At 39.9% G+C, this 23,798-nt stretch overlaps 1 protein-coding gene across 1 annotated transcript; it reads left to right on the top strand.

Annotated features, from left to right (window-relative positions):
* Positions 1–1,178: 1,178 nt before the first annotated feature.
* On the top strand, positions 1,179–23,798 carry nherf1a (NHERF family PDZ scaffold protein 1a). Its single transcript, XM_067576951.1, has 6 exons — positions 1,179–1,941; positions 16,922–17,092; positions 19,507–19,660; positions 19,813–19,859; positions 22,407–22,514; positions 23,450–23,798. The coding sequence occupies exons 1-6, from the start codon at positions 1,459–1,461 to the stop codon at positions 23,597–23,599; spliced, it is 1,113 nt and encodes a 370-aa protein (XP_067433052.1). The 5' UTR covers positions 1,179–1,458; the 3' UTR covers positions 23,600–23,798.

Below are 23,798 nucleotides of genomic sequence, written 5' to 3'. Positions count from 1 at the left end.
ATTTCCTCCCAAACTGTGACACCGATCCTCTGATCAAACTGAACACTTATAACACTGAAAATTATAACAGTTGTATGTTCCAGAGTTTGTCTACATGATGTTCTAGAGGCTGAATTCTAGAATGTTCTCCAATCCAACAGGAATGAATTCTGATTGGACATTAAGTTATGTATCTTTTAACTTTCCTTGAACTAAGACTGGTCAAATTTAATGACACTGAGTCAAAATAAGATTAGAACATTTTTAAACCCATTATGTGTGGCTAACTTTAAACTGTAAAATGAAAACAGTTCATGCCCTCAGTGGTATACACTCACTTTTTTTTTATTAATAAAAGGATAATATACAAACATTCAGGTAAACAGTAGCAGCACATAGAATCAGATTTAAATAATATAAATACATATGAAGGACATAAAATGAAAATATTAAAAGACAGCTACATAAAATAAAACAGGAGTAACATATACATAAAATATAAACATATTCAGTCAGATGATTCAGGGATATTTAAGAGAGCCATCATCTGAATTACCATAGTAACAAATACCATCTTTAAAAGAGTAGACAGAGTTAGCAGCTTCAAAAAAAGCGAGACTCTAGATCTGTGGGATATTTCACAATAAAAAAAAAGGTGAAAAGGTTGAAAAGGTTTCTATATTATGTTTACAAAAGGTACAAGAAATATCAGTATCTGTAAACTTAGCAATAAGACAGTTAGCAGGATATATTTTATGTAACATTTTGAAATGTACTTCTTAGCCTTGTTTGGAATACAGCACTCAAACCCTTCTCCAGTTTATGTTGTAAATCTGAGACCTCCAGAAAAACTTGCCTGGGAAGGTTTTATATTTTCTCTGTAAAGTTTGGCGAATATGCTTAATGTTACACTTTATATCTGTTAATTCAATTCCATCCAACACCAGTAAAGTCTGTGTTATATTATACACACTATAACTTAATGGCTTTAAATTGGAATAGTACGAGTTAAATAATTAAATTCTCTGATAGGAACTGAAAAACTTTGTATAGACATAAACCGTGCACAGGAATACACACACACGAGTCACTAGCGTAAATCTGTAGCAGTTGTGACGCAGTCTGGCAAATGTGGTGATATATTTTGAAACTCCTACTACACGCGTTAATCCTGCTGCGTTAGCTTGACACGGGTCCCTCTGCTTATCGGGACAGTGTCGGACTGGAGGTGAAAAAGAAGATTGCAACATATCAGGGTGCAGAGGAGGATCTGAGAATCGGGCGGTAACAGTGAAAACGTAACATTAGCAGCGGAAAGTTGAGTGTTAGTTCAGCGGAAGTGGAAGTTCTCGCAAAACTTCAAGAGTGCGCAACAGGTGTCAGCTTGTGTATGGTGGCAGTGACTACGTGTTTGAAAGATTTAGAGTGGTTTGGATAGTGGGGATAAAGCTTATCGTCGGTTGAAAGAAGAGTAACAACATGTCAAACCTCCGACCCAGATTGTGTGTGCTGGAGAAAGGATCCAGTGGCTACGGGTTCCACCTGCACGGAGAGAAGGGCAAGACCGGGCAGTTCATCAGGCTGGTGGAGTCCGACACTCCCGCCTCCGTCGCCGGGCTGCTCGCTGGCGACCGCCTGGTGTTCGTGAACGGGGAGAGCGTGGAGGGCGAGAGCCATCAGCAAGTGGTCGCCAGGATACGGGCCACCGTCGGGGCTCTGGAGCTTATCGTGGTGGATGCCGAAACGGCCGAGCTGCTGACAAAACATAACCTGCAGTGCCGGAAAGAATTCGTCACGGAGGGGATTCCCCTGCCCGGCGGTGACAGCGACTCAGACCGCGTAGATGCACAGAGCAATGGCACCCCGAGGGAGGGCACCCCTGCATCCCAGTCCGAGAACGGGGATGCTTCCTCGGAGAGGTCGGAGAGGTCGGAGAGGCTGAGTGTCAGCTCCAGCACCAAGGTACAGTAAAGCAACCCAGTCTATTTAAGTTACTGCAAAGTTATTATATTATATTATATTATATTATATTATATTATATTATATTATATTATATTATATTATAACCTCACGCACTTTTTAAAATGACTGCTGCTAAACTGTGCATGTCCATGAAGACCAAATTGGTGTCATCTTCATTTTACTCAGTGCTTTTAGGCTTTGATAAATCCCTTGTCAGCTAGACCTGGAGAGCTACCAGGTCAAAAGGTCAGCTGTTAACCTCATTCCCTGTGACTAGGTGTGGGATAAAATCCTTTATTATGAATTATTCAATTTTGTATCAGGATATCAGTTTATATCCTGATGTAGTCATAATCAGTTGAGAGGTGTTGCGGATAAGAAAACAGACAGGAATGTCTATTTTGGGGGTAATGGGTTTACTAAATGGTAAAAATACCTGTCATTTCATATTGCCACGGTGTTGGAGTCAGACTATTTAGATTCATCAACCAAAACAGCAAAACGTCTGGCTTATGTTCTCCAATCTGATCTGAGGCCTGTCCTGCCTGTGAGCTGCAAAGGTTCGAGGAAATTGATCCCCTATTTAAGTAGCCACTTCCAGCTACTGGTGAGAGGCTATAAGCTAAGACAGAGAGGTGACACAGCACAGTGAAATGTGCCAGGCCTGTACTTATTCCTGTTGAACAGAGTCTTTGTCATTCAAATGTTTGTCTGTCTCTCTACTTCCCGTCTTGAATTCCCCGTCAGGTTTGGCTTGTCGGACCAGAATCTTTGCCACTTCGATGCATGTCAGTGAGACAGAACATTTCTTTTTACGCCATTATCAGATAGGATTTTGAGAGATAAGAAATGACATAATGGGATAAAAATAGTGCTTTCATTGCAAACACCTCTAGACTTCATAGTTGGATGAAGATGCATCACAAATTCTGATTTTCTGAATGAGTTTTGTTGATATGACTCACTAAAGCGTTTTAGATTAGCAACTATGCCAATGATTTGATGTCCTGTCTGGGACTCTTTGAGACCTTCAACCACACTCAAAGTAGAAATTCTTTGATACATGTTTCTTTCCGTGGTTCACCATAATCCTGCCTCTTTGAAAAACAAGGCTTTTGTTGTCGGTTATGTAAGGATTTTATAAGGTTATTCTTTGAAAGGGTCATAAACAAGGCTAAGATTTTGTAGGCTATGTAACTGTTTTAGCCTGTGCAAAGTCTGGTCTCTGATTTAAATGTTGTGTAACAGTGCAAAATAGCCTCATTGTGGAGATGTTTAGCTGTGTAGAGCTCTCAGAATGGGAAATGGCTTTTATTTAGGATTTACAAAAAGAATGGGATACTTGGTTATTTTTAGACTTGGCCCCCTCCAAAGGAAGGAGTCAAGGGTCAGTTGCAAAACAATATGAAGGACCTGGTTGTGATTGAGAGTCTTTCATGGATTGTCATTGTGAATCCTTATACCTAAATACCTATAGGTTAGCATTAGGCCTGGAACTTATTATTTTTGTTTCTGATGAATCTAGTTTTTTACATTGATTGATTTATCATTAAAAGTTAGCTTGTACAACATGAACATATTTCTGTCTTTTCCATTTCAAACCCATCTCGAGACAACTAGTCAGCATGTGATGTGTTGTTGAGATCTTGGAGGTGTGTGCTTGGCTCTTCTGAGACCTATTGTTACCCATAACACCACGGAAGTGTTTAGGTGTTGGCAGGGTCATAATTTCAGCCTAAAGATACAGTCACAACAGCGTTAACACTGACATTTCAGAGCACAATCAATTAATTTTAATGGAACTGTAGTCAGAGGTTGACTTGCAGGGCAAAGTGAATACTTGACATCAAATTCAAGTTTGGTGAACTTTGTCACCTGATTTTGCAGTGTCGGCCAAAAGTAATGACTGGATAATGCTGACCTTGAGGGAATGAGGAGCTAGGGAGTCCAAAACAGAGAAAGTTATCATAGCCAATCAGCTGTTTGTTGCACCATCCACTTTTATATAACCCTACTCTGCTGGAGTATGTAGGAAATTTGCTGACAGTTATAAGATAGGAGAATAATAAATAAACTAGAGCTGCAACAATTAGGTGATTTATTGATTAGTAGATCAACAGAAAATGAATTGCCAACTACTTTGATAATTGATTAATCGTTAAATTCTCTGATCTGAATATTTTCTGGTTCATTTAGTCTTCTATGAAAGTAAACAAAATAGCTTTTGGATTGTGGACTTTCAGGACAAAACAGGACATTTGAGGATGTCATCACAGTGATCAACATTTTTCAACATTTTCTTCCATTTCATAAACCAAATAACTAATCAATTAATTGAGAGGCTAATTTAATTATTAATTGAAGCCTTAGAATAAACTGTAAACTTACTGTATTTTCTGGTTAGCAAGCTCTAGTTAGCTAGCTTGTAGTGCTATTGTAACTGACTTATTAACACTAGTGTGTTTCTGGGTGGCGAGCATGTTAGCAGTTAGCACACTAGCTACAGTAATTTGCTTAATAGTCCTATGTGTAGACCTTTTAGTGTCCTCACATTTGAGAAGCTGGAACTTTTTGTGTTTTTGTGTAAAAATAGGGCTGGCCGATATATATCAAATTAATTCTAATTTGTTTTTGCATAATGTGTAAAATGTGTAAATCGTGAACCACGAGTTGTTACAACTGTGACATGAATAGTTTCACTACATGGTGGCTAATACTACCAGGTGGCTAGCTGGTTCTGGCTATCTCATGGTGAATTTAACAGTCACATCCACAAGACTCTTCACTAATCTGTGCTCTTGGTTTGTGTTCAATAACTTAAATTATTCCATCACCAAAACAGTTGATTAGGGGTGTCATGGTAACCCAATGGTTCAGACACATGCTATATAACAGGGAGATGGTGGATTCATGGCTAACATGAAGAAAGAAATGTATCTAGTAATTGACTAATGAACTAATTGTTTCAGCACTATTTATGATTCTGGTGAACCTGTACCTTTTATGGATCTCCTATATGTGGGTAGCTCATGTTCTGCATACCTTTATAACAAGATTATAAATGGGATGTCTAGGGCTCTGTCTCTTTCCATGTAGGTGGCTCATGCCCCTTCACTAATATTCTGACCTTCAGTAAGTGAAAAGCCCATGCTGGCTGGCTGGGATGCTGCAAACCTCCTGCTACATTCCTCCCTGATGGGAGACTTGGCAGAGCTTATCTGATGGTGTGATACCAGCCTCCCAGTGGGATACACTTGAGTGGGCTGACCCATGATGACGTGAAACCAGCCCTGCTAAGCACAATCATGGTTACACTTCAAACAATGGTTCCTTTCACGTGATTCTCTTTGGTTAGACTTGGTATTGTGGTCCAGGACAAAATCACCAAAGTGTGAGAGTATTTAAATGGACACTGAACTTTTTTCACACTAAATTAACTACAATCCTCATGGTGATGGTCTCAACAAAGACTTGGATATCTAATCCAGCAGATATTGCTTTCCATTGAGTGATAAAAGCATGAACTGAGTGAGCGTGTAATCATATTATGGTAACATCCTGGCCTCCAGCAACTCAGTCCTCCACTACACTGAGGGCCATCTATTGGTCACCATAGAGATTCCCAGCAGCAGAAAGAGGCTTTGTCCACAATGTTTGCATGGGGAGAAAGGGGTTCTGGGCCAGGAAGGAAAGGAGAGAGGACTCTCACGCCTCAACAAGGAGGCCACGCTGACCCTGAAATACCTACATCCTCACTTAACACACACTGTCAATAGAGCTAGAGTGAAGTGAGAATATGTGGGTGTTGGTGTGGGCTAGAGGGGGCTGGCCACAGGATTAAACAGCAATTTGTTCTGTACTTGTGGATGTGAAAATGTCAAACAAATGATCAAGTGTTGAGGCAAGGTTTAATATAGTGAGGTTTTTGACCAACACTGACAACCTCTGTAAAGTGACTGCACTGCCATGTTTTTGTCTTTTCTTGCAGAGACAATCTGTGCTCTGGTCAGTTTTAAGTATGAAAAACATAATAAGTATGTTAGTATGAATCTGTATGACTTTGGAAACACATTTGAGGGAAAAAGAAGTTATATTTGGAGCCTGTTGCCAAATAAGCCAATGGTGAATTTGCTGTGATCTAAGCAGCCTTGAGGTCTGCTTGAGGTTCACATTAAGCAATTTACATGTTATTACTGGAATTGCACCTGTTAAATTAACATTTTCTACTGGCTAAATTGAAATCAAAGGATCTCAGAGTTGCCCTATTTTCTTGTCTGTTGCCACTGCTCAGACCCTTCAGCAGTGATTGTATAATTGTCATCATTACCATGGATGTGCTTAAAGGCTGGAGGATGTGCTTGGATACTGCTGACAAATGCTTGGTCAAAATAAACACGATTTATACATGAATTATATGCTCATGTTTAAGATTTAGCTTTTAGCAGCCATGTTACTTAAAGTTATTAGAGAAAATTTAGAAAAGTTTTCTGACTAATACCAAATGTTGATAGCATTGCCTGTGGCAGCTACTCTCCATTATATGACTCTTTATATGGGCTGCCATCCAAAACAAACTCCATAAAAGTACTGCTGGCGTCATCTGACTGAGATCCTCTGCCTCACTGTTTTCTCAGTGACATAGTCTAAATAAACATGCACACAGATACATTATAGCCTGTCAGTAGACCAGGCTTTACAGTGCCTTCACTCAGAGTTTAACCACATTAACAGTAATAAAGAATATGTAGCATTTTCCACATGAGGTTAATCAAGGACACTCTTCCAACACTGAGTTGACAGGAGACCTTGACCCATCACTCCAATGATCATTTTGTTGCCTTTAGTTCAAGACCGGACCATGAAGTTAAGCTGTCCAATAAAAGCCTGCTGATCCATCAAGATTTAATCATGGTCGTTGGCATGACAAGGATTATAATTGCATCTAGTGCGAGTAATTAGGAAAGTGTCTTTGAAGTCTCTCCCCCTTCAAACTATGAATGGATAATACCATGTAACATATAGGGCTTTGTCCTTAGGCTAGGGGATCAGCCTGCTTTCTCTCTAATCAGTCAGCAGTTGCTAAATTGGGCATTCAGCATGACCAAACAGACAAAGATGTTGAAAAGGTTCAATGTGTAAGAATTGGCCTGAATTTTAGTTTAAATCATTCTAAAATAACTAAAATGATCAACAGAATGTGAAGAAATAACAGTTTTGATGTTATTTCAAAGAACTTCATGTATTGTGTTGCAGAGATACCTACTGAAGTTAGCATGCTAACAAGCAACCGATGAACTGCGCTGGGTTGCACCAGCTATGTGAAAGCTGGCACTTTGTCATTGTACCACATCATAGTAAGCTGGATCTATATTGAAATATATAAATAAATTAGGTCTCTACTGGATTACTGTGTTGTAAAATGGCAGCAATTAATGAAAAAAAATATGCTGTGTGGCTTAAAAACTGCTGTTTTACCATTAGTGAGTTCTATGACATTTTATGATTTACATCTAGCCTAGGGGCATGTGTGCAACTATTTAGTTGTTACTTAGAGTTATGTTGTAACTTATCTTTGTGGTGCAACCGCTTTCTGATCTGTGCAACACTTTGGTAATTTACCACTGTCTTTAATGCCTCTGTAGCATTTTGATGTCTTTGATGTCTACAACACCATAGTACAGATTCACTGTAAACAGTAAGCTTTATTCTATATTCAGTGAGTGAATATAGCTAGGGGTGAGCCCAGCCACCCTGAGAAGGTGTGAATTGCAAGCTAATGGTAATGTCAGCAAAGATTTCAATTAAGTAAGTTTTCCTGATGTTATTTTAGTGAAATGATCATTTACTGAAATGTAATGTCAGCCAAACACTTGCAAGGTGCATTAGCTTTGCTAACATAGCGAACATTAGCGCTACAACAATCACCATGACTACTTAAAATATGAAGAAACATGGTTTATAATGAGCTCCTTTTGAATCTCAGAGCTGTTTACTCTGTCTCTAAGAGTGAACCAAGACACCCCTGTGAAGGAAAGTCATTGCAGCCACTTGCTAATAGCGAGCTAACGTTAATGGTAATGTCATAATGTCATTAACTTTCAGTGACATTTCAGTGAAATAATATATAATTTAATTGCTCCTGATGTTATTTTAGCAAAATATCTGCTAGCTAAAATTTAATGTTAGCTTGACTTTAGCAAGAAGCATTTGCTTTGCTTTGCTACACCAACACAATAAACCAAGATGGCCACCATAGTAAACATTGTAAATACTAAACCTACTATGAAACATTAATATTTAGCTAGCATGGCCACAGACTCTTATGTCTTGTTTTTGGTACAGCATCTTTGTGGGTGCCTTGTAGAAAGCTGGGTGGGTTTCGCTTTGTTATACTCCAAAGAGCTTAACTTGACACTATCCATTCTCCCATGTTTTCATCTACAAAAAGACTTTATCAGGTTTAAGCTAGCTCTTATTCTGTTCATACCACCTCCTTGCTGCACTCATCATAATACATCTGCGGTAAGAGCCTTAGCTAAGTGACAAGACAACATATAATTGGAGCATGAGGAGGAGGGGAGTTAGGGGAATAAGAGTGATGTGTGAATTTTAAACTATTTTCAGCTGTAGATTTTGTGATGAGGGGCCACCTCTGAAACTGCACACACACACACACATGCACACATACACACTGACTTACATTCATTTCCTGGAGACTTATCCTCACCTCAACACAAGCCTAAATTCACCTTAACTTTAAACCAAGTCTTCACCCTAAAATTAATGATTTACGTTAAGGGGACTTGCTTTTTGACCTCATAAAGAAAGCGAATCCCCGCAACATGAGAAATACATGGACCACACACACACACACACACACACACAAACACATACACAGCAGGCTCCTCTGTTTGCAGTTGTTGAGGAGGAACCTGTGAGGAAACCACTTCCTGTCCTTGCAGCTAGTTGCTATAGTGCTGAAACTACAGTGTTTGTTTTTGAGTCAGCCAGTTAATGATAACCATACTGCTACATGTAGTGGCAGAGTTCATTTTGATTATGTAAGCTGATATCATCCTCAGGCAATAAACACAAAGCTAAATGTTACCACGTTCATCAAACAAGCACACAGTCAGTCAATATGTTGTTGAACAGATTATATATAACATGTCAAAATACAACTGACTGTTTTACTCAGTGTAAGTATGATTTATGTAAGTTAGTAGCCTACAAAGAGGAAATGTTTAGAGATTCTGAGAAGATGATTAAGCATAATGATGTGCTCCTTCGTTTGGGCATTTTACCACAGAGAATGAGCTACAGAACGAGGCTGGTTAGCTGCCTGCCTTTTCAACTGCTGGTTACACAATGGTTGCAAATTCGATCCTGAAAGTAATTACGTTTCCACAACCAGTGATATATGATAGTGCTCAGTCATTCAACAGATATTTTTCGTTAAATGGGCAGTGCTGCCAGACTGTATTATAATTTGTATGAGAAAATAATCCTAACTCAAGGTCAATTTACGAACTTTTTCTGAGCTTTCAGCAGCATCTCATGGTCTTCACCAGGGAACGGAGCTGGCTCAGTTGACATCACGTGAACTAAGGGTGGAATGTCAGTCACATGATACAAACTGTTCGCATATGGGGTTTAAAAAAGGTCTTTGGTGTGCACATGCAGTTCCACTTGCGGATGAAGATGGGTTGGGTTGCTTTTTTTCTCTGCATTAGTTTTTAAACTAGTACTGACTTGGTAACTGAATGTCAGGAGCAAAACCCTATTTTGAGAAATATAAAAATGTTTTTCTACAAAATCTTTATTTATTTATTTATTTTTTTATTAGGTCATTCAGTGCCAGCCTTCAGTACTCGGTCAGTACCAAAAAAAGTATTGAGGTTTGATGTCCAGTTCTAATCGTATGTACTTTTTAATTCAGTGAGGAAGTGTTAAAGTCAGTTGCACAACTCTTGATGTGAAAGTGTACTGCAGACTGTAGCAATCTCTGGACTCCTTGAGTTGAATTTGGTTAGTGTGAGTGGGGCTGTAAGGCTCAAGGGTGTCACAACACATGCAGCATTCAGACCAAGTGTTCACATTTTTTTAGACATGGGACAATTTTACAATAGTTTTTAAAAAATGACAACATGTTTGGGGTATAGCCTGTTCTCTCTGTGGAATTGTGCCCAGAGAAAGTGGTAAAGGTATCACATACCATGTATTGTTTCAGCCTCAGTTCAAGGTGCTCCTCAACAAGCCAGCCCTCATTATGAGATACCAGGTTGAAGCAGAGGATCTGATGTTTAACTACAGCAAGCTGTAAAACCATTAACCTTTGATATTTAGCAAGCTTAGGGAATGTTTACCATGGCTGCCCGCTGCTGCTTGTACCATCACACTGACACCAGGATAATCCTGAATCCAAATTGTTGCTGTTTGTGACCGATGGTAAACCAGATGATGTTCTCTGTGTTGATACAAAGTGTCGTCCACTGAGCCTGCAGCCAGATCTTGGCAGTAGAAATAGGATTTTCTGGGTGTGTCTTGGTGAATCATCAGGCAGCAGGTGCTACTTTATAGTTGACCTCTAACCTCCCTGCAGCAGAAGGCTTATGGAACAATTGAAAATTGGCTATTGCTATGTGACTGTTTCTTTTTGGAATATACCACTGCTGACTATTGCTCACTGGAAGATCCTCATAGGCAGCTGGCACTTTCACACTAACATCTTTGTGGTAGCTATTCTACTGTAGCTAGATATTAGCTGTACAACTAGCAGAGCAAGCATAACTTGTTGGTTTGAGGGAAAGTTTAAAGTCAGTGAAACGGCTTTAGCTTCAGTAATGGATGTAATTTAGAGTAAAACAGAATGTGCAGGCAGGGTTTAGTTGTAAGAGGGATTTAAAGATTGGATTGCTCAAAAGTAAGCATGGCTTTGCAAATACAGTGCGATACGCAGCTGTGGAGATACAGAGCTGTAGAGGACTGTTGGCCTCCACACACAGCTCCTTTACTTGTGTTATTAGATTGTGAGGAAGAGGGTAAGTGTGAATGAATAAAGTAGACCTCAGGTCTAAGTTTTTGGCAACTGAAATCCAAACACACACCTCCTACTAATATTAATCTGCTAGTGACCCATGACCTCACGATTAAGTGTGGTTTTAAATGACGGGAGTGGTTAGCTAATCTCCCCATAGCAGTTTTTATTGGATAAATTGGATGGGATTGTGATGTAACTTAACAAAACAGATTTTTTGTGGATACATATTTAGCTTGTAAAACGATATAAATGAATAATTGACACAGGGACACAGGCAGTCTGGTGAATTCTATATTTTTCTTGTTGTCAACAAAAGGAAACAGGAAAAGACCAGAAGCAACAATGTGTTAGTCCTCCTCTCAATACCTAATGACTTCTACTTAGTCCTTAAACAGCTGGGCAGCATCGTTTTCAATAAATATTACTCAAACGGGCTGAAAAAGTCTGTTTGTTGGAGACTATTTTTTGTGGTGGATGAATCCACATTTGGTGCTCTGGTGAGTATTTCTGGCAGTAGGAAGGTGTGTGTGTGTGGGATTGAGTCAAAATAAACTACAGTGTGTGTGTTCATGGTCATGAAGGAACATGTCACCCAGTGCAACAGAGTGATGACGTGTTTCTAATTTGGATACACATAATACTCGTTAGTAGGATTAGTTAAGTGTTGGTTTTGGGCTTTTTATGGGATTTGTGTAAAATAAGACTAAATGACAACACTGTGAGTGTCTAAAGTACAACTTCACTACAGCCTGCCTGTTCTAAGAGGCAACAGTTGCACACCACTAAGAACTGGTATGTGTAACAGATTTCTGAGCTACTAAAACTTACCCTGCAGGGATCACTAGGGTTTCATATTATCATTGTTGGCCAGTCACAAGTCACATGTACCATAGAGATATTTTAGTAAGAGGTGTGAAAACGCATCTTCTCTGATGTTTTAGGTGTCTGTTGCTCTGAGCACCATTGTCTCAGCGCCAGCACGTTTAAGAGGCTGCTGGACTTTACCCGGAGGTGTCATTATCATACAGCATTTGCTGCCACTGCACTGTTTCGCTGCTCTTAGCTCTGCTGATACTGTGGTTTCCTGTGACATTCACCGGAAAAAGAAAACTTTGAAATTCAAAGAGTATTCATGTTTCTTTTTTTAATGCAGCAAAGGAAAAAACATGACTGATATGATAAAGACGAATTCTGTGGAAGCCACTTTTCAAAAGAAGATTCTCCCTGGTTGTTACTCTACATGTGTCTTGTTATGTTTGTTCTTGTTTCTGTTGCAGAGTTTGTGGAGTGGTAGAGAAGTGGGAGTGTTTACCTAGTTCTCAGTTTCAGCAAACAGCAACTGCAGACTTTTTCATATTGAGCCAAATGGAAACAAAACAGAGTGAAGACAGCAGTCAGCCAGAGAGACACCTGCAGGCCTGTTTATTAAAGGAGTCTGTATTAGTGATACATCCCAGAGATTAGTCACGATTCATTCCAGGTCTTCCAGGAAACATGCTGATCACTCTGGACTGCAACTTAATGAAGATTGCACACTATCCAGACAGAAATGATCACTCTCGAGATTTGTTTTAGAGCAGTTTTGGATCTGACCAAAAGAAACATCCTGGCCCCGGCCCTTCAGGCAGGCAGGCTTGATCCTTTGGAGAGAGTGAGATCTCACTACCAGCACATGTTAGTTACAAACAAGAGACATGGACTCTCTGGGGGATGTTGGTCAGTTGAGGAGAAAAGCAGAGGCTGAGGAGGATGAAATCAACAAAATATTGCGCAGCGGTGTAACATCAACAGCTAACGTTAAGTCCATCTTGTTGAGATTCGTCTCTGTAGGTTATGACTGTCATTGTCATTTTCAGACAGATGTTGTTTTTTTGGCAAAGTACATTATTAGCTCCCAACAGCACAGCCTCAAGAAGTGGAGGAGCAGAGGATGCTCCAGCACACCGTCTGCAGGAGGTTGACGTACGTTATATTTGCTGCATGTTTCTTTAACATGCTAGCAGTATGGCTGTATCAATGGCAATGGCGCTCTATCAGAGGCTAGCTCCAGACCAAAATATCTCAACAGATATTGGATGGATTGCCGTGTATGTTTGTATAGATATCCATTTTGCCCAGACGATCAAGCCCACTCACCTCTGTGAGCCCTTAAAATTTCATTTACATCTGCGTGTTAGCTTTGTCATTGTGAGCAGGTTAGCATGCTGATGTTAGCGTTTAGCTGCTAGCTCTGGGTTTTGGGTTCATTGGCATCAAGGTGAAAAAGTTTCAGGGCTGTGATCTTTTCATAGACAGATAAGTTGACAATATTTTAATTCAACTTTATTCAACTTTTATCAGCTTCTCCATGTCACGTCATCAACAACATTAATCAGGCTGAGGGTAAAGTATATGTTACACATCTGAACTAGGCCTACATTAAGAACTACATTAAGATAATATGAACTGCATCACAGCTCTCTGATAATATTCTCATATTACTCAGTAGACTGTGTGTGCTGATGTGTTTGGATCTCTCTTCAGCCTCAGCATGAGCCAAGTCTTAAGACTCAAACGCAGTTTCTTTCCTTTCTCTCTTCTTTTTTTCACAGATACCTACTTTTCAGCCGACAGCTGCACTTTAGAAGTGTTTCATTGCCATAAGTGCTGGTTCTGTTATGGCAGTGTATTCCTGATTATTAAAGTACATTTCGTAACTAGGTTTTTTTTTTTACATATTGTCATATTGTTTGGCTGACATAACATTGTTGTGGGGCTTCTGTCGGTCAAAAGCGCCCCACCCCTAACAACCGCTAAACTAAACTCTAAAAATATTTTAACTGTACTCATCTCATCCATTTCATACATCTCAGTGAGACACAAGTTAGTGTGCCTGCCAGGTCTGGCTGCAGCCCTGCTTTGTAAGATAAATAAATCCTCTTGCCCAGTAGGAGCTATATAACTTCTTATACACACCACGGGAGATCCTTGTAAGGTACGGCATTTCACTGGTGTACTTTACACCTCACCTGTTATATCATCCTTATCATCTTCATTAACAGCCCCCGGTTATGTGGATTTTGTCATAAACGTGAAATTCCATCCAAAGGTTCAGCCTGACTATCACCTCACCTCTAGTTGTCCCTAGATCACTCTGACTCATGCAGGATGTTTCAGCAATCATCAACCACTCTGCTTTCATATAAACCATGAGATTAATGCATAATCCACTTTGACAGTGGCTGAAGTAAGTGAGAGGGTGCATCTGTCTTGAGTTAGTGCTGAGGTTGCAGCGGCTGATCTTGAACGGTCACTTGGCAGGGAATCATTGACAGATAGCCGCTGATAGCGGAAGATGTTGAATAGATTAATTCCTTTTATCAGGTGATGGAAATTCAGCAGGTGGGTGGGGGACATTTTTTATCAGCGCCTTGGTGTTGGCTACTGTCACTCTTTTACGCACATGTTGGCCATAAAAGCATGTGCAGGCTGTGTTTTCTCATTTGTACAATATATATGTATGTCTTGCTAAGTCAAAATAATTATTATGAGAGTTTTTGAACCATTATACTTATTATTTTAAGTATTCAACTTTCTATATTATTAACAATTTGTGAAATACAGTAAATTTAATCTCTAATTTTTTGACTTAAAACTCAGATTTTTAATTTTGCCTAATTTTGACTGAAAACATCAAAATGTTGACTTAGTATTATATACTGTATTTTGTATTTTTTACAAACTATCTCATATTTTGAGCATTCCTAACTTTTCCTAACATGTATGGAGGCCTGTTCTAATATTGTGGAAGTTGGGCTTCCGTACATGTATGCATAGACAAAATCAACTTGGACTAAAATAAAGGATGCTGAAAGTTCAACCATGTTGGGTAATTCAGCTCCAGGTGGAACCGCAGTAAAATCAAGGACAGGATTGTGAAAGAGACTGATTATCTTGATTGTGTGTGTTTGAAGGACAATTGGCAACAACGCTGTTGGGAAAAAGTATTATGTCATGGTCCGATACTCACTGTTTGGGGAAAAAAAGCTACTTAAAGACATGACTGGTTGCACATTACTGTTTAGTATTTATTTAAGCAGCACAACTGTAGGTAAAACTCACTATATAACAAACTGAGTTACTGAGCTAACCCTCTGTTTTTTTTATAGCCACCCATCCCATAATAACTCAATGTTACAATGTTAAATGGTTAAATTAATGTAAAGTCCTTCACCCACACACAGGCCACTGCAGGATTAGCCTCTGCGGCAGAGCGTACAGAAGAGCTACTACTGTTTTCAGTGAGGAAAGGAAGTGTGCAGTAGTATGCTGATCTGTCTAATTATATGTGAATATGTGTTTAAGGTCCACATAGACAGGACTTTCCTTCCTGTTTATGACTTTATGCAAGTGTTAAGCAGAGTTTGAACTGGTGTCATTTGTCCAGATAAGCATAATGCATACAGTACATAAACAGGGAACTTGTATGACGTACATGCCCTGTCATTTAGAAGATGTTATTGTACTGATGTGGAGGCTCAGACGTAAAACACACTCGGAAATAAAATGCTTGATTTCATGGGAGAATTGCTAATTCACAACGTTTTCATCTTGAAGTGAAACGGCTGATAAATACAGAGACAATGGTGGTTCTGTGCAGCGCAGTGAAAGCAGAGCACTACTGTGGACTCCAGTAGGAGGTGTCACATAATCTTAATCTTCTATAATATGAAGAATGGTAGCCTGGTTATTGATCTCTCTCCCTGCCGTTGCTGTTTGCTGTTTTGTGATGCACCTTCCGTGAGCATCTGGGATTTATAACAACAGCTATCAGCTTTTATATTAACAGCTGTCAACAGTCAGCAAGTCAGAGAGTGCAGCTAGATTTCTGTAAAATAGCTGCAAATGCGATGCTGTAGCCAGTTAATGTTGACAAGAAACACTGCTGCAACAACTAAAACAAGGCCAGAGAACTTGGTGGGTATGTACGGAATCCCATTTCTGCCAAAAAAAAAAAAAAGATGAGATGTTAGGAATGATAAAAACAAAAAATTCTCATGATTAGTCAAAATTAATGAGACACCTTTTTAGATGCATAGTTGAAACTTAAAGCCCAAATTTTTGACTTTTTTAATGATAATAAAAATGATAAATAATCCTATTCTTGACCTTTGAAGAGTTTTGGGATTGGCATTGTTATCGTTGTGTCATTTTGTATTTTTCTAATCTTTCCAATGCTTTTTTCTGACTAACCCGGATGGTGACGCGTATGCTTTGGGTTAGTTCAAGATACTCATCAGTCAAACTCATTTGTGTAGTCCTCTGATTGGATGATTGAGGCAGCTCCTATGTATATATATGGAAGTGTTGTGATGCTGCCCATATGAAGATACAGACCGAAACATTGTGATTTAATAAATATTCCAGCAGTAAGCTTTAAAGAGTACAGTCTAGACCTGCTCTGTGTGAAAAATGCCTGAGATAACTTCTGTTATGATTTGGTGCTATATAAATAAAACTGAATTGAACCGAATTAAATGAGATAGTGTGCAAGAGTTCCCCTCATTTTTTTCAAGTTGCACGTTCTTCCGACACACCTGTCACATATTCAGGTGTGCAGAGATTTAAAAAAAGACTTTATTTAAAACTGTGAAATAATTTAAAAATGTTTACTTTTCAGTCATAATTATGAGCCTGTAAGTAAGTTGTATTATGTAAGTTCAAATGCAAATGCATTATATTGACTTACTATAATTCCCATATTTTGACATACCATTGGTATTTGTATATTTGCCTTTCTAATATCTCATCTTTTATTTTTATTTGTTTGTCTATCTTTTTCTGGTGGTTATGGGCCTCCATACATATTTCAGGTGCCCTGGGAGGGTTGAATATTTCCAGGAAATACAGTCGTGTAAATTCATTTAAATGAATGATTTTGTCCTGTGTGTGTGTGTGCAGGAGGAGCTAGGCGGGCTGCGGCCTCGTCTCTGCCACCTGAAGAAGGGGTCCAGCGGCTACGGCTTCAACCTGCACAGTGAGAAGTCCAAACCGGGTCAGTTCATCCGAGCTGTGGACGAAGACTCTCCAGCACAGAGATCAGGACTCAAACCACAGGACAAGATAGTCCAGGTACACCATACACACACACTCATCCAGCCATATGAGAGTTTTGCTCAGTTCTACGTGTGTGTGTGTGTTTTTATTTTGTTTGTATGTGTACCAGCTGTAATCCTATTACATCAGTAGGCAAACGAGGAAACTAAAATCCCAAGACGTATTAGGCAATGAAGAGTGTGTGTAGCTGTAATATGTGTGTACGTCTATATGCTCCTCTGTATGTGTGTGTGTGTGTGGTGTGAAGGTTGTTTTTCAGTGTGTGTTTGAAGCAGAAATCAGCATTTCCTCCCTCACTGTGTGTGTGTGTAGCTGTGTTGAACGTGGCAGGTCCAGAGTTAATCCACTTAATACGTCTGTGAGCTAAATCACAGACTGCTCCAACAGTCTGCAAGGCCTCTCACATGCAGAGCAGAAGGAGGGGAAGAGGAATGATGTAAATGAAGTATTTGCACACAGAGAGACACTTTAACCGGACAGTGTGGACGTTCGAAGAGGCGGATTTTAGAAAGAGGAATGTTGGGAATTTGTTGAATTCTCTGGAGGTCACAGGGAGTTTTTCGTAAAAGGGTCACTTGAGAAGAATCTATCAGAATGTTTCGTACCACCTGTCCGGCGTTCCCAGCTAGTGTGTGGGAGCTGGTGAGACAGAGATTCCAGACGGTATTCCCACATCAAATCTTCCTCCCACAGGAATTCCTCAGTGTCTTATCTCCCTGGATGCTTGATTAGTTCCACCTCTGGGAGTTTGTTCTCGTATACCACGCCCTGTAATAATACTGTTACTGGTACCATTACTCCTCTGTTGTCACAGAGGCATCATGTTGCAGTCCATTCATTACTTTCATCTCCACCAGTGAAAGCAAACCTCTGTCATTTTTTATGTAAACGAAGGATGAAGGATCAGGTGATTATGTGAAATGGAATTATTCATTTTTGGATAATGTAGCTTTAGTCTGATTCTATCATCTCTGTTACGTATAAACATCCATAAATCTGGTTAGAAATGACCAGACTATAACTGCAGAAGTTGCTTGAGAATGATTGTGTTTTTAAGTTTTCTTCAGTATCAAAGTAATCCAGTGATAGTTGTCTGTACATCCATGAATACACTGCAAACAAGAACTGATCAAAGCAAATGTAAATACTTTCAATACCTTTAACATTTAACGGAGCTAATTTGACAAAATGGAAACAAACATAGGCTAAAAAAAACAGGTCGTAGCCCACAGCTAACTCACTGAATCCATGTTTTACTTCCTCTTTACATCCCCGCAGTAAGACAAGGAACAAGCAATAATGACTGGACTGATTAAATCCATTAACTAATGCTCAGAATCTTATATTCCTGGACACTCTCCTCTGTACATTCATATACTGATACTTGTTCCGTGTTGAAAACCTTTGGACACACTGACAAAAAACTCACAATCATCACAAAATGATCACAGTTTGTAATTGCGGTGATGGCAGTAGGAGGGTTCATGGTGTCAGACTTCCTCTCAGGCATCAATCAATCATCACGTCAAACTAGAGTTGCTAGTTTCCTCACAACGAGTTGTTCTCTTAGAGATCTGTGAAAGACAGATTTGTCCAAATTGAGCTGAGAGTTGAACTAGAATCGCTCGATCGTTTATTTGAATTATTTATTTGGTGTCAGCTGTGAGGACTATTCCATGAGAAGGATGAGGACAAACGCTCAGGTCTGTTGTTTCACAGCAGTAAACTAACGGTATTGACTGATAACATCAGAGCGGTAAAGGAATCTCTCGTATGTGCTGGTCCACACTGCTGTGCTGGATGTGGGCGTGTTATTAATACTCCTCCTACAGTGTTTAGCTGTAGACATCACATGAGAAAAATACAAGCTGTTGAGTAGCTACAACAGAACATGTTTTCATTTATATGATTAATTAAAAGTGAGCCACAAAATAGACATTGAATAGAAGTATGTGAAGTATCCAGAACATCTTCTCAGTCCCTATAAGAACATCATACAGAGCTTGACAGCACACTGCTTTCATTTTTCATGCAGTGCTGCTCCTGCTGGACTGCAGCATCAGGCAGCATCAGGCATAATCAATAACAAATTCCAGGTTGAGAGTTGTTATTTTTCCTGTCAGATACTGACAGTGTGCTGGACACATTACTCACTCTCAACTGTCTCTGCTCAGATTCCTGACAGCAGCTGGAGGTAAAGGTTAGTTTATATGGAGGCTGATGGGATGGAAGTCAGTAGTGAAGTGAAATTTGACAGATAAACTTGTGATGAGGTTCATGATATCAGGGATAACAGACTAGACTAGAATCCACCTTTACATACTGTAACACTCCATCTCTACTAAATGACAAGTCAATAGTTTGCGTAAACGTGTACATATATATATATGTATGAATAAATCCTTCCTCCTCTCCTCTCCTCTCCTCAGGTGAACGGTATGTCAGTGATCGGCCTGCAGCACTCAGAGGTTGTGGCGGCCATCAAGTCCGGCGGAGACGAGACCAGACTGCTGGTGGTCGACGCTGAAACTGAGGAATTCTTCAAGAGATGTAACGTCGTGCCCACTGAGGACCACGTCACCGGTAACACACACATGCTTACACATAACAACTCCTCATAGAAATCTGCTTTGTTTTTTGTTCTGTTGAGGAAGTGAATGCACCCACACACACACACACACACACACACACACAGTATAATATATGTAAGTGACTGTCTTCTTTCTCCTCTGTAGGGCCTCTTCCTGAGCCTGCATCTGACAGAGCATCAGAGGAGGAGGAGGTGAGGACCACTACACACACACACACACACACACAGCTAGTGGCATGGAAAAGCCCTGCTGATCCTCTCTGGACATTCCTGGTAGCAGATTAGGAGCTCTGGACAGTGTTGTGTGATGCCTGCAGGCCGTCTTCATGTGTTTCTTGTTACACTGATACTTGTGCACAGGAGCTCGTCATGAGAAAAATACAATGTTCAGGATTTCAACCAGAGTTCTTCTTTTCAAAGTCTTGTATTTTTCTAACCATATCAGTCGGTACATGCAGGGAAAACAGAAACAGTTGTTTGAGTTTAGTAGTTGTTCATTTTCAGAGGAATTTTTCTTAAAGGAAACGCTGGAAAACAACTATCAGAAACCATTCAATGGAAATGTATTTTCCATATTTATTGACTAGCGTGGTTGCCCAGACTTTTCCCATGTGTGACAAAAAGAGACAAAGTCCTGATGTCACTTCCTGTGTAGCTGCTGTTTCACCAGCTCTCTCCCTGAGCTCTGTAGCTGAGCCTACACCTACAGTTTCATACCAAACACACAACTGCATCGTCACAAGTGTCCAGTTACTAAAAGTTGATCCGCACCGTCCAGCCAATCAGAATCCAGCTATGTTATAATATTAAATCAGCTCTACCATAAACTATGAAAACTCTTCATCTAATAACAATATTGATAATAATCATGTTATCATTACTCTTTTTTCATATTGTATGTATGTACAACATATGTACACTGGATCCTACATTTCCCATAATGCAACTGGATAGTGTCTTTTTGTCTTTGATACTCCACATCATCAGTTTGAAAAGCAGACTATGTTAGAAATGTGTAGTCCGCTAACCCATAATCATAACCCTGATGACATCACTATGACATCATCAGGGTTATAATCTCAGACTTTACATTATATAACAGTTTTTTTAAAAGCTGAGTAGTCCACATGATGCAGACGTGTAAAAACAGTAGATTGTCCCTTTAATGAGCAGTCAGTGTGAGCTCCCGTGTGTCGGTGTGACGTACTGCAGACACAGTAGAGCCAGTTTATCAAAAGTAAACACTCCCCCCTCCTCCGCCCGCACACACACACACACACACACATATACATACACACACCCCACTGACAACATGGGAGAAGTGGATTGGCCCCTCTAGTGACATTGTGGCTGACCCTTCACCATGGCAACAGGAGTGCACTAGTGTGTGTCTCTCTCTCTCTCTCTCTCTCTCTGTGTGTCCTGGAGGATCATGGGATTGAAGTGGCTTTAACTCTCAAGGCGAGTTGGGGATTATGCTAATGAGATGACTAACGAGCACTGTTCACATACTTGCACATGCAGGCAGATTGAACTCCAGCAGCAAGAACAATCACTTATTCACCAGCAGTTACATAACACATGACGACCTCTGACCTTAAGTATGTATGTGTGTGTGTGTGTGTGTGTGCTCATTCTGTCTTATCAGTTGACCATATAAGCAGGTGGATCATTTAGAAAGCAGAGAAACAAGCCTGATTGAAGCAACTTCTTCCTGAAAAAGTTCTGTCAGTTTCGTGTCATGTGACGTGTAGCTGGTTGTTTTTCAGTCATAAGAAGGTCACTTCCTAAAAGCAGAGCTCTGTCAAACCAGCTAGAATACAAAAAAAAACCCAGCAGCTCAGCTCAACACCGTTTAAATAAATATCTGACGAGTTTTTCATTTGCATCAGTGAAAACAGACAGTTGAAAGTGTCTCAGTGTTGTCTGCAGCTCCGGTAGACAACGTCACCACAGGAATCTTGTTATGCAGCATATTGTAGCATTTGTCCAAAGCCACTTACAGTCCCACAGTTTATTTTTAGAACAGCAGCTGCTTATGAATTGGATGCCAGTTTCATTCATACATGAAATGAATCACTCGGGGTGATGCAGATCAGGTCAGACAGCACAGCTAAACAACGTGGGAATAAACAGGGATGTGTGATTGGTTTGTTTTGTTTTTTTCGTCTATTTCACCAGTTTTCCATCCTGCTCTCAGTGTCTCAGGTCAGTGTTGACGCTGAGCTGCAGCTTTAATAAGTCAGTGATGAGAAAATGATTAAAGGCAACGTGTGTGTTATTACTGAAGGGAGGCGTCTCCTGCCCCCTGCTGGACAACACAACATAGTGAACCTTACAGCCTGGTAAAGGGTCAGTTCACTCAAATTACAAAAAACAAACAAATGAGATTTTCTCATTTACTTCTATCCATCTAGTCAGGTTTGAAGAGTTCTGTCTTTCTCTAAGAACACTTTAGAGGTGAATAAAATTGTGTTTATGGTGCTAAAAGCAATGAAACATGTGAATCTAAAAGCTAACGTTGCACAGTATTAACAACAGCAACCTCAACAGCAACATCTCTTTCCAGAAACAATCTCTGTTACTCTGAATGATCCACACAACACACTGCAGACAGGTTTTAATGGAACTCATTTCTACCAAAGAAATAGTTCCTGTGAAAACTGCTCACTGTCCTGTGATCTCTGTGAACTGAACCTTCATTCAGCGTGAACAGTGTGTTTGTTTCATGTCGGACAGGCAGAGGCAGCAGAGAGGAAGCCCAAAGTGTCTGTGAGCTCGTCAGCTTCCAGTGCCTCCTCCGACGCCTCCCTGCCTGCAGCAACCAGCTGCTGCCCACCTGCACAGGTACTGTGAGCTGTCACATGTCCACATCATGGAAACACTGTCTATTTTTATTTTGCTAAATGATTTTTATCAAGTCACACTGAATACTGAACAGTTACAGGCTCAAGACTCAACATTACATCCTTAACTCTAGATAAAGATCAAAAGATGTTTGTCTGATAAAGAGGCAAGGTCAAAACATGTGGGTCAAATCTACTGGAAACTATGACACCTGTCACATGTCCTGTCTAAATCAGGATAGTGGAAAAGGACTTGAAACATTTAGCTTAATCTAGCACAAGAGGTACTTCAAGTATTCCAAACATCCCAGGTTTTATGTGGGATACTGTATGTTTCACCATCTCTAGTTCCTGTGATTGAGTTTTAGAGTTAGAGATTTTGAGAATAAAATGGAAATATTTGCACAAAAGGCCTGATTTCAAGAAACGTCACAAATACTCGATTCTATCCTCAAATATATTAACTTTATTCAAGAAATATTACCACTTATTTCTCTTGAAATATATATTATTTTTTTAAAACATTACTTTATACTGGTAAACTCCAATTTTTCATTCCCCAGCAACAGCGGCTCTAATACTCTGCTGTAGTTTGGTAGTCGGCTTTGATTTCAGTAAACAGTGTCTTTAAAGGACACAGTGTCAAAAATGTTAGATATACGTAGATAGTAGATGGGAAATTAATCAAATGCTGATCTTCAAGGCACATGTGGAAACTGTGGATGATGGGACTGAGTGAGAAAAAACCTGAAAATAATCGCAATAAGTTTGTTGTTTTTTTTGGACAGATTAATACAGATTGATATATACTGTCAATATATTCAGTAAATCAAATAAAAATATAATCCTGGGCGCACCTTAACATGTCATTGAAATGTATGGAATTCAGTATCAGAGCCAGAATAATAAACATACTGTATGTGAATCTGTGTCCAGGTTGAAAAGGCCCCGGAGCCAGGGGCCGACAGCCTGGGTCTGAGCATGTCACTGGCTCAGGCCAGAGAGAAAGCCCGGCAGAAACGAGCCGCCAAGAAAGCCCCGTCCATGGACTGGAGCAAGAGGAACGAACTGTTCAGCAACTTATAAACATCATCATCATCATCATCATCATCATCATTATCATCATCATCATCATCAACTCCACCTCCCTCCTCCAGACTGGACTGCACTGCCCTCTCCATGTGTCTGCTGTTTGGATTCGGTTCTTACGTTGTCATGCTGTGATGAAAGACAGTGTTGAGCTCATTTAGAACATTTTAAACTCCCTCATAAAACAGTGTTATTT

This window comes from Thunnus thynnus, chromosome 20, assembly GCF_963924715.1.
Source record: "Thunnus thynnus chromosome 20, fThuThy2.1, whole genome shotgun sequence".
NCBI classification, from domain to species: domain Eukaryota; kingdom Metazoa; phylum Chordata; class Actinopteri; order Scombriformes; family Scombridae; genus Thunnus; species Thunnus thynnus.
Note: the sequence above shows the minus strand (reverse complement) of the source record. Positions and strands in the feature narration are given on the sequence as shown.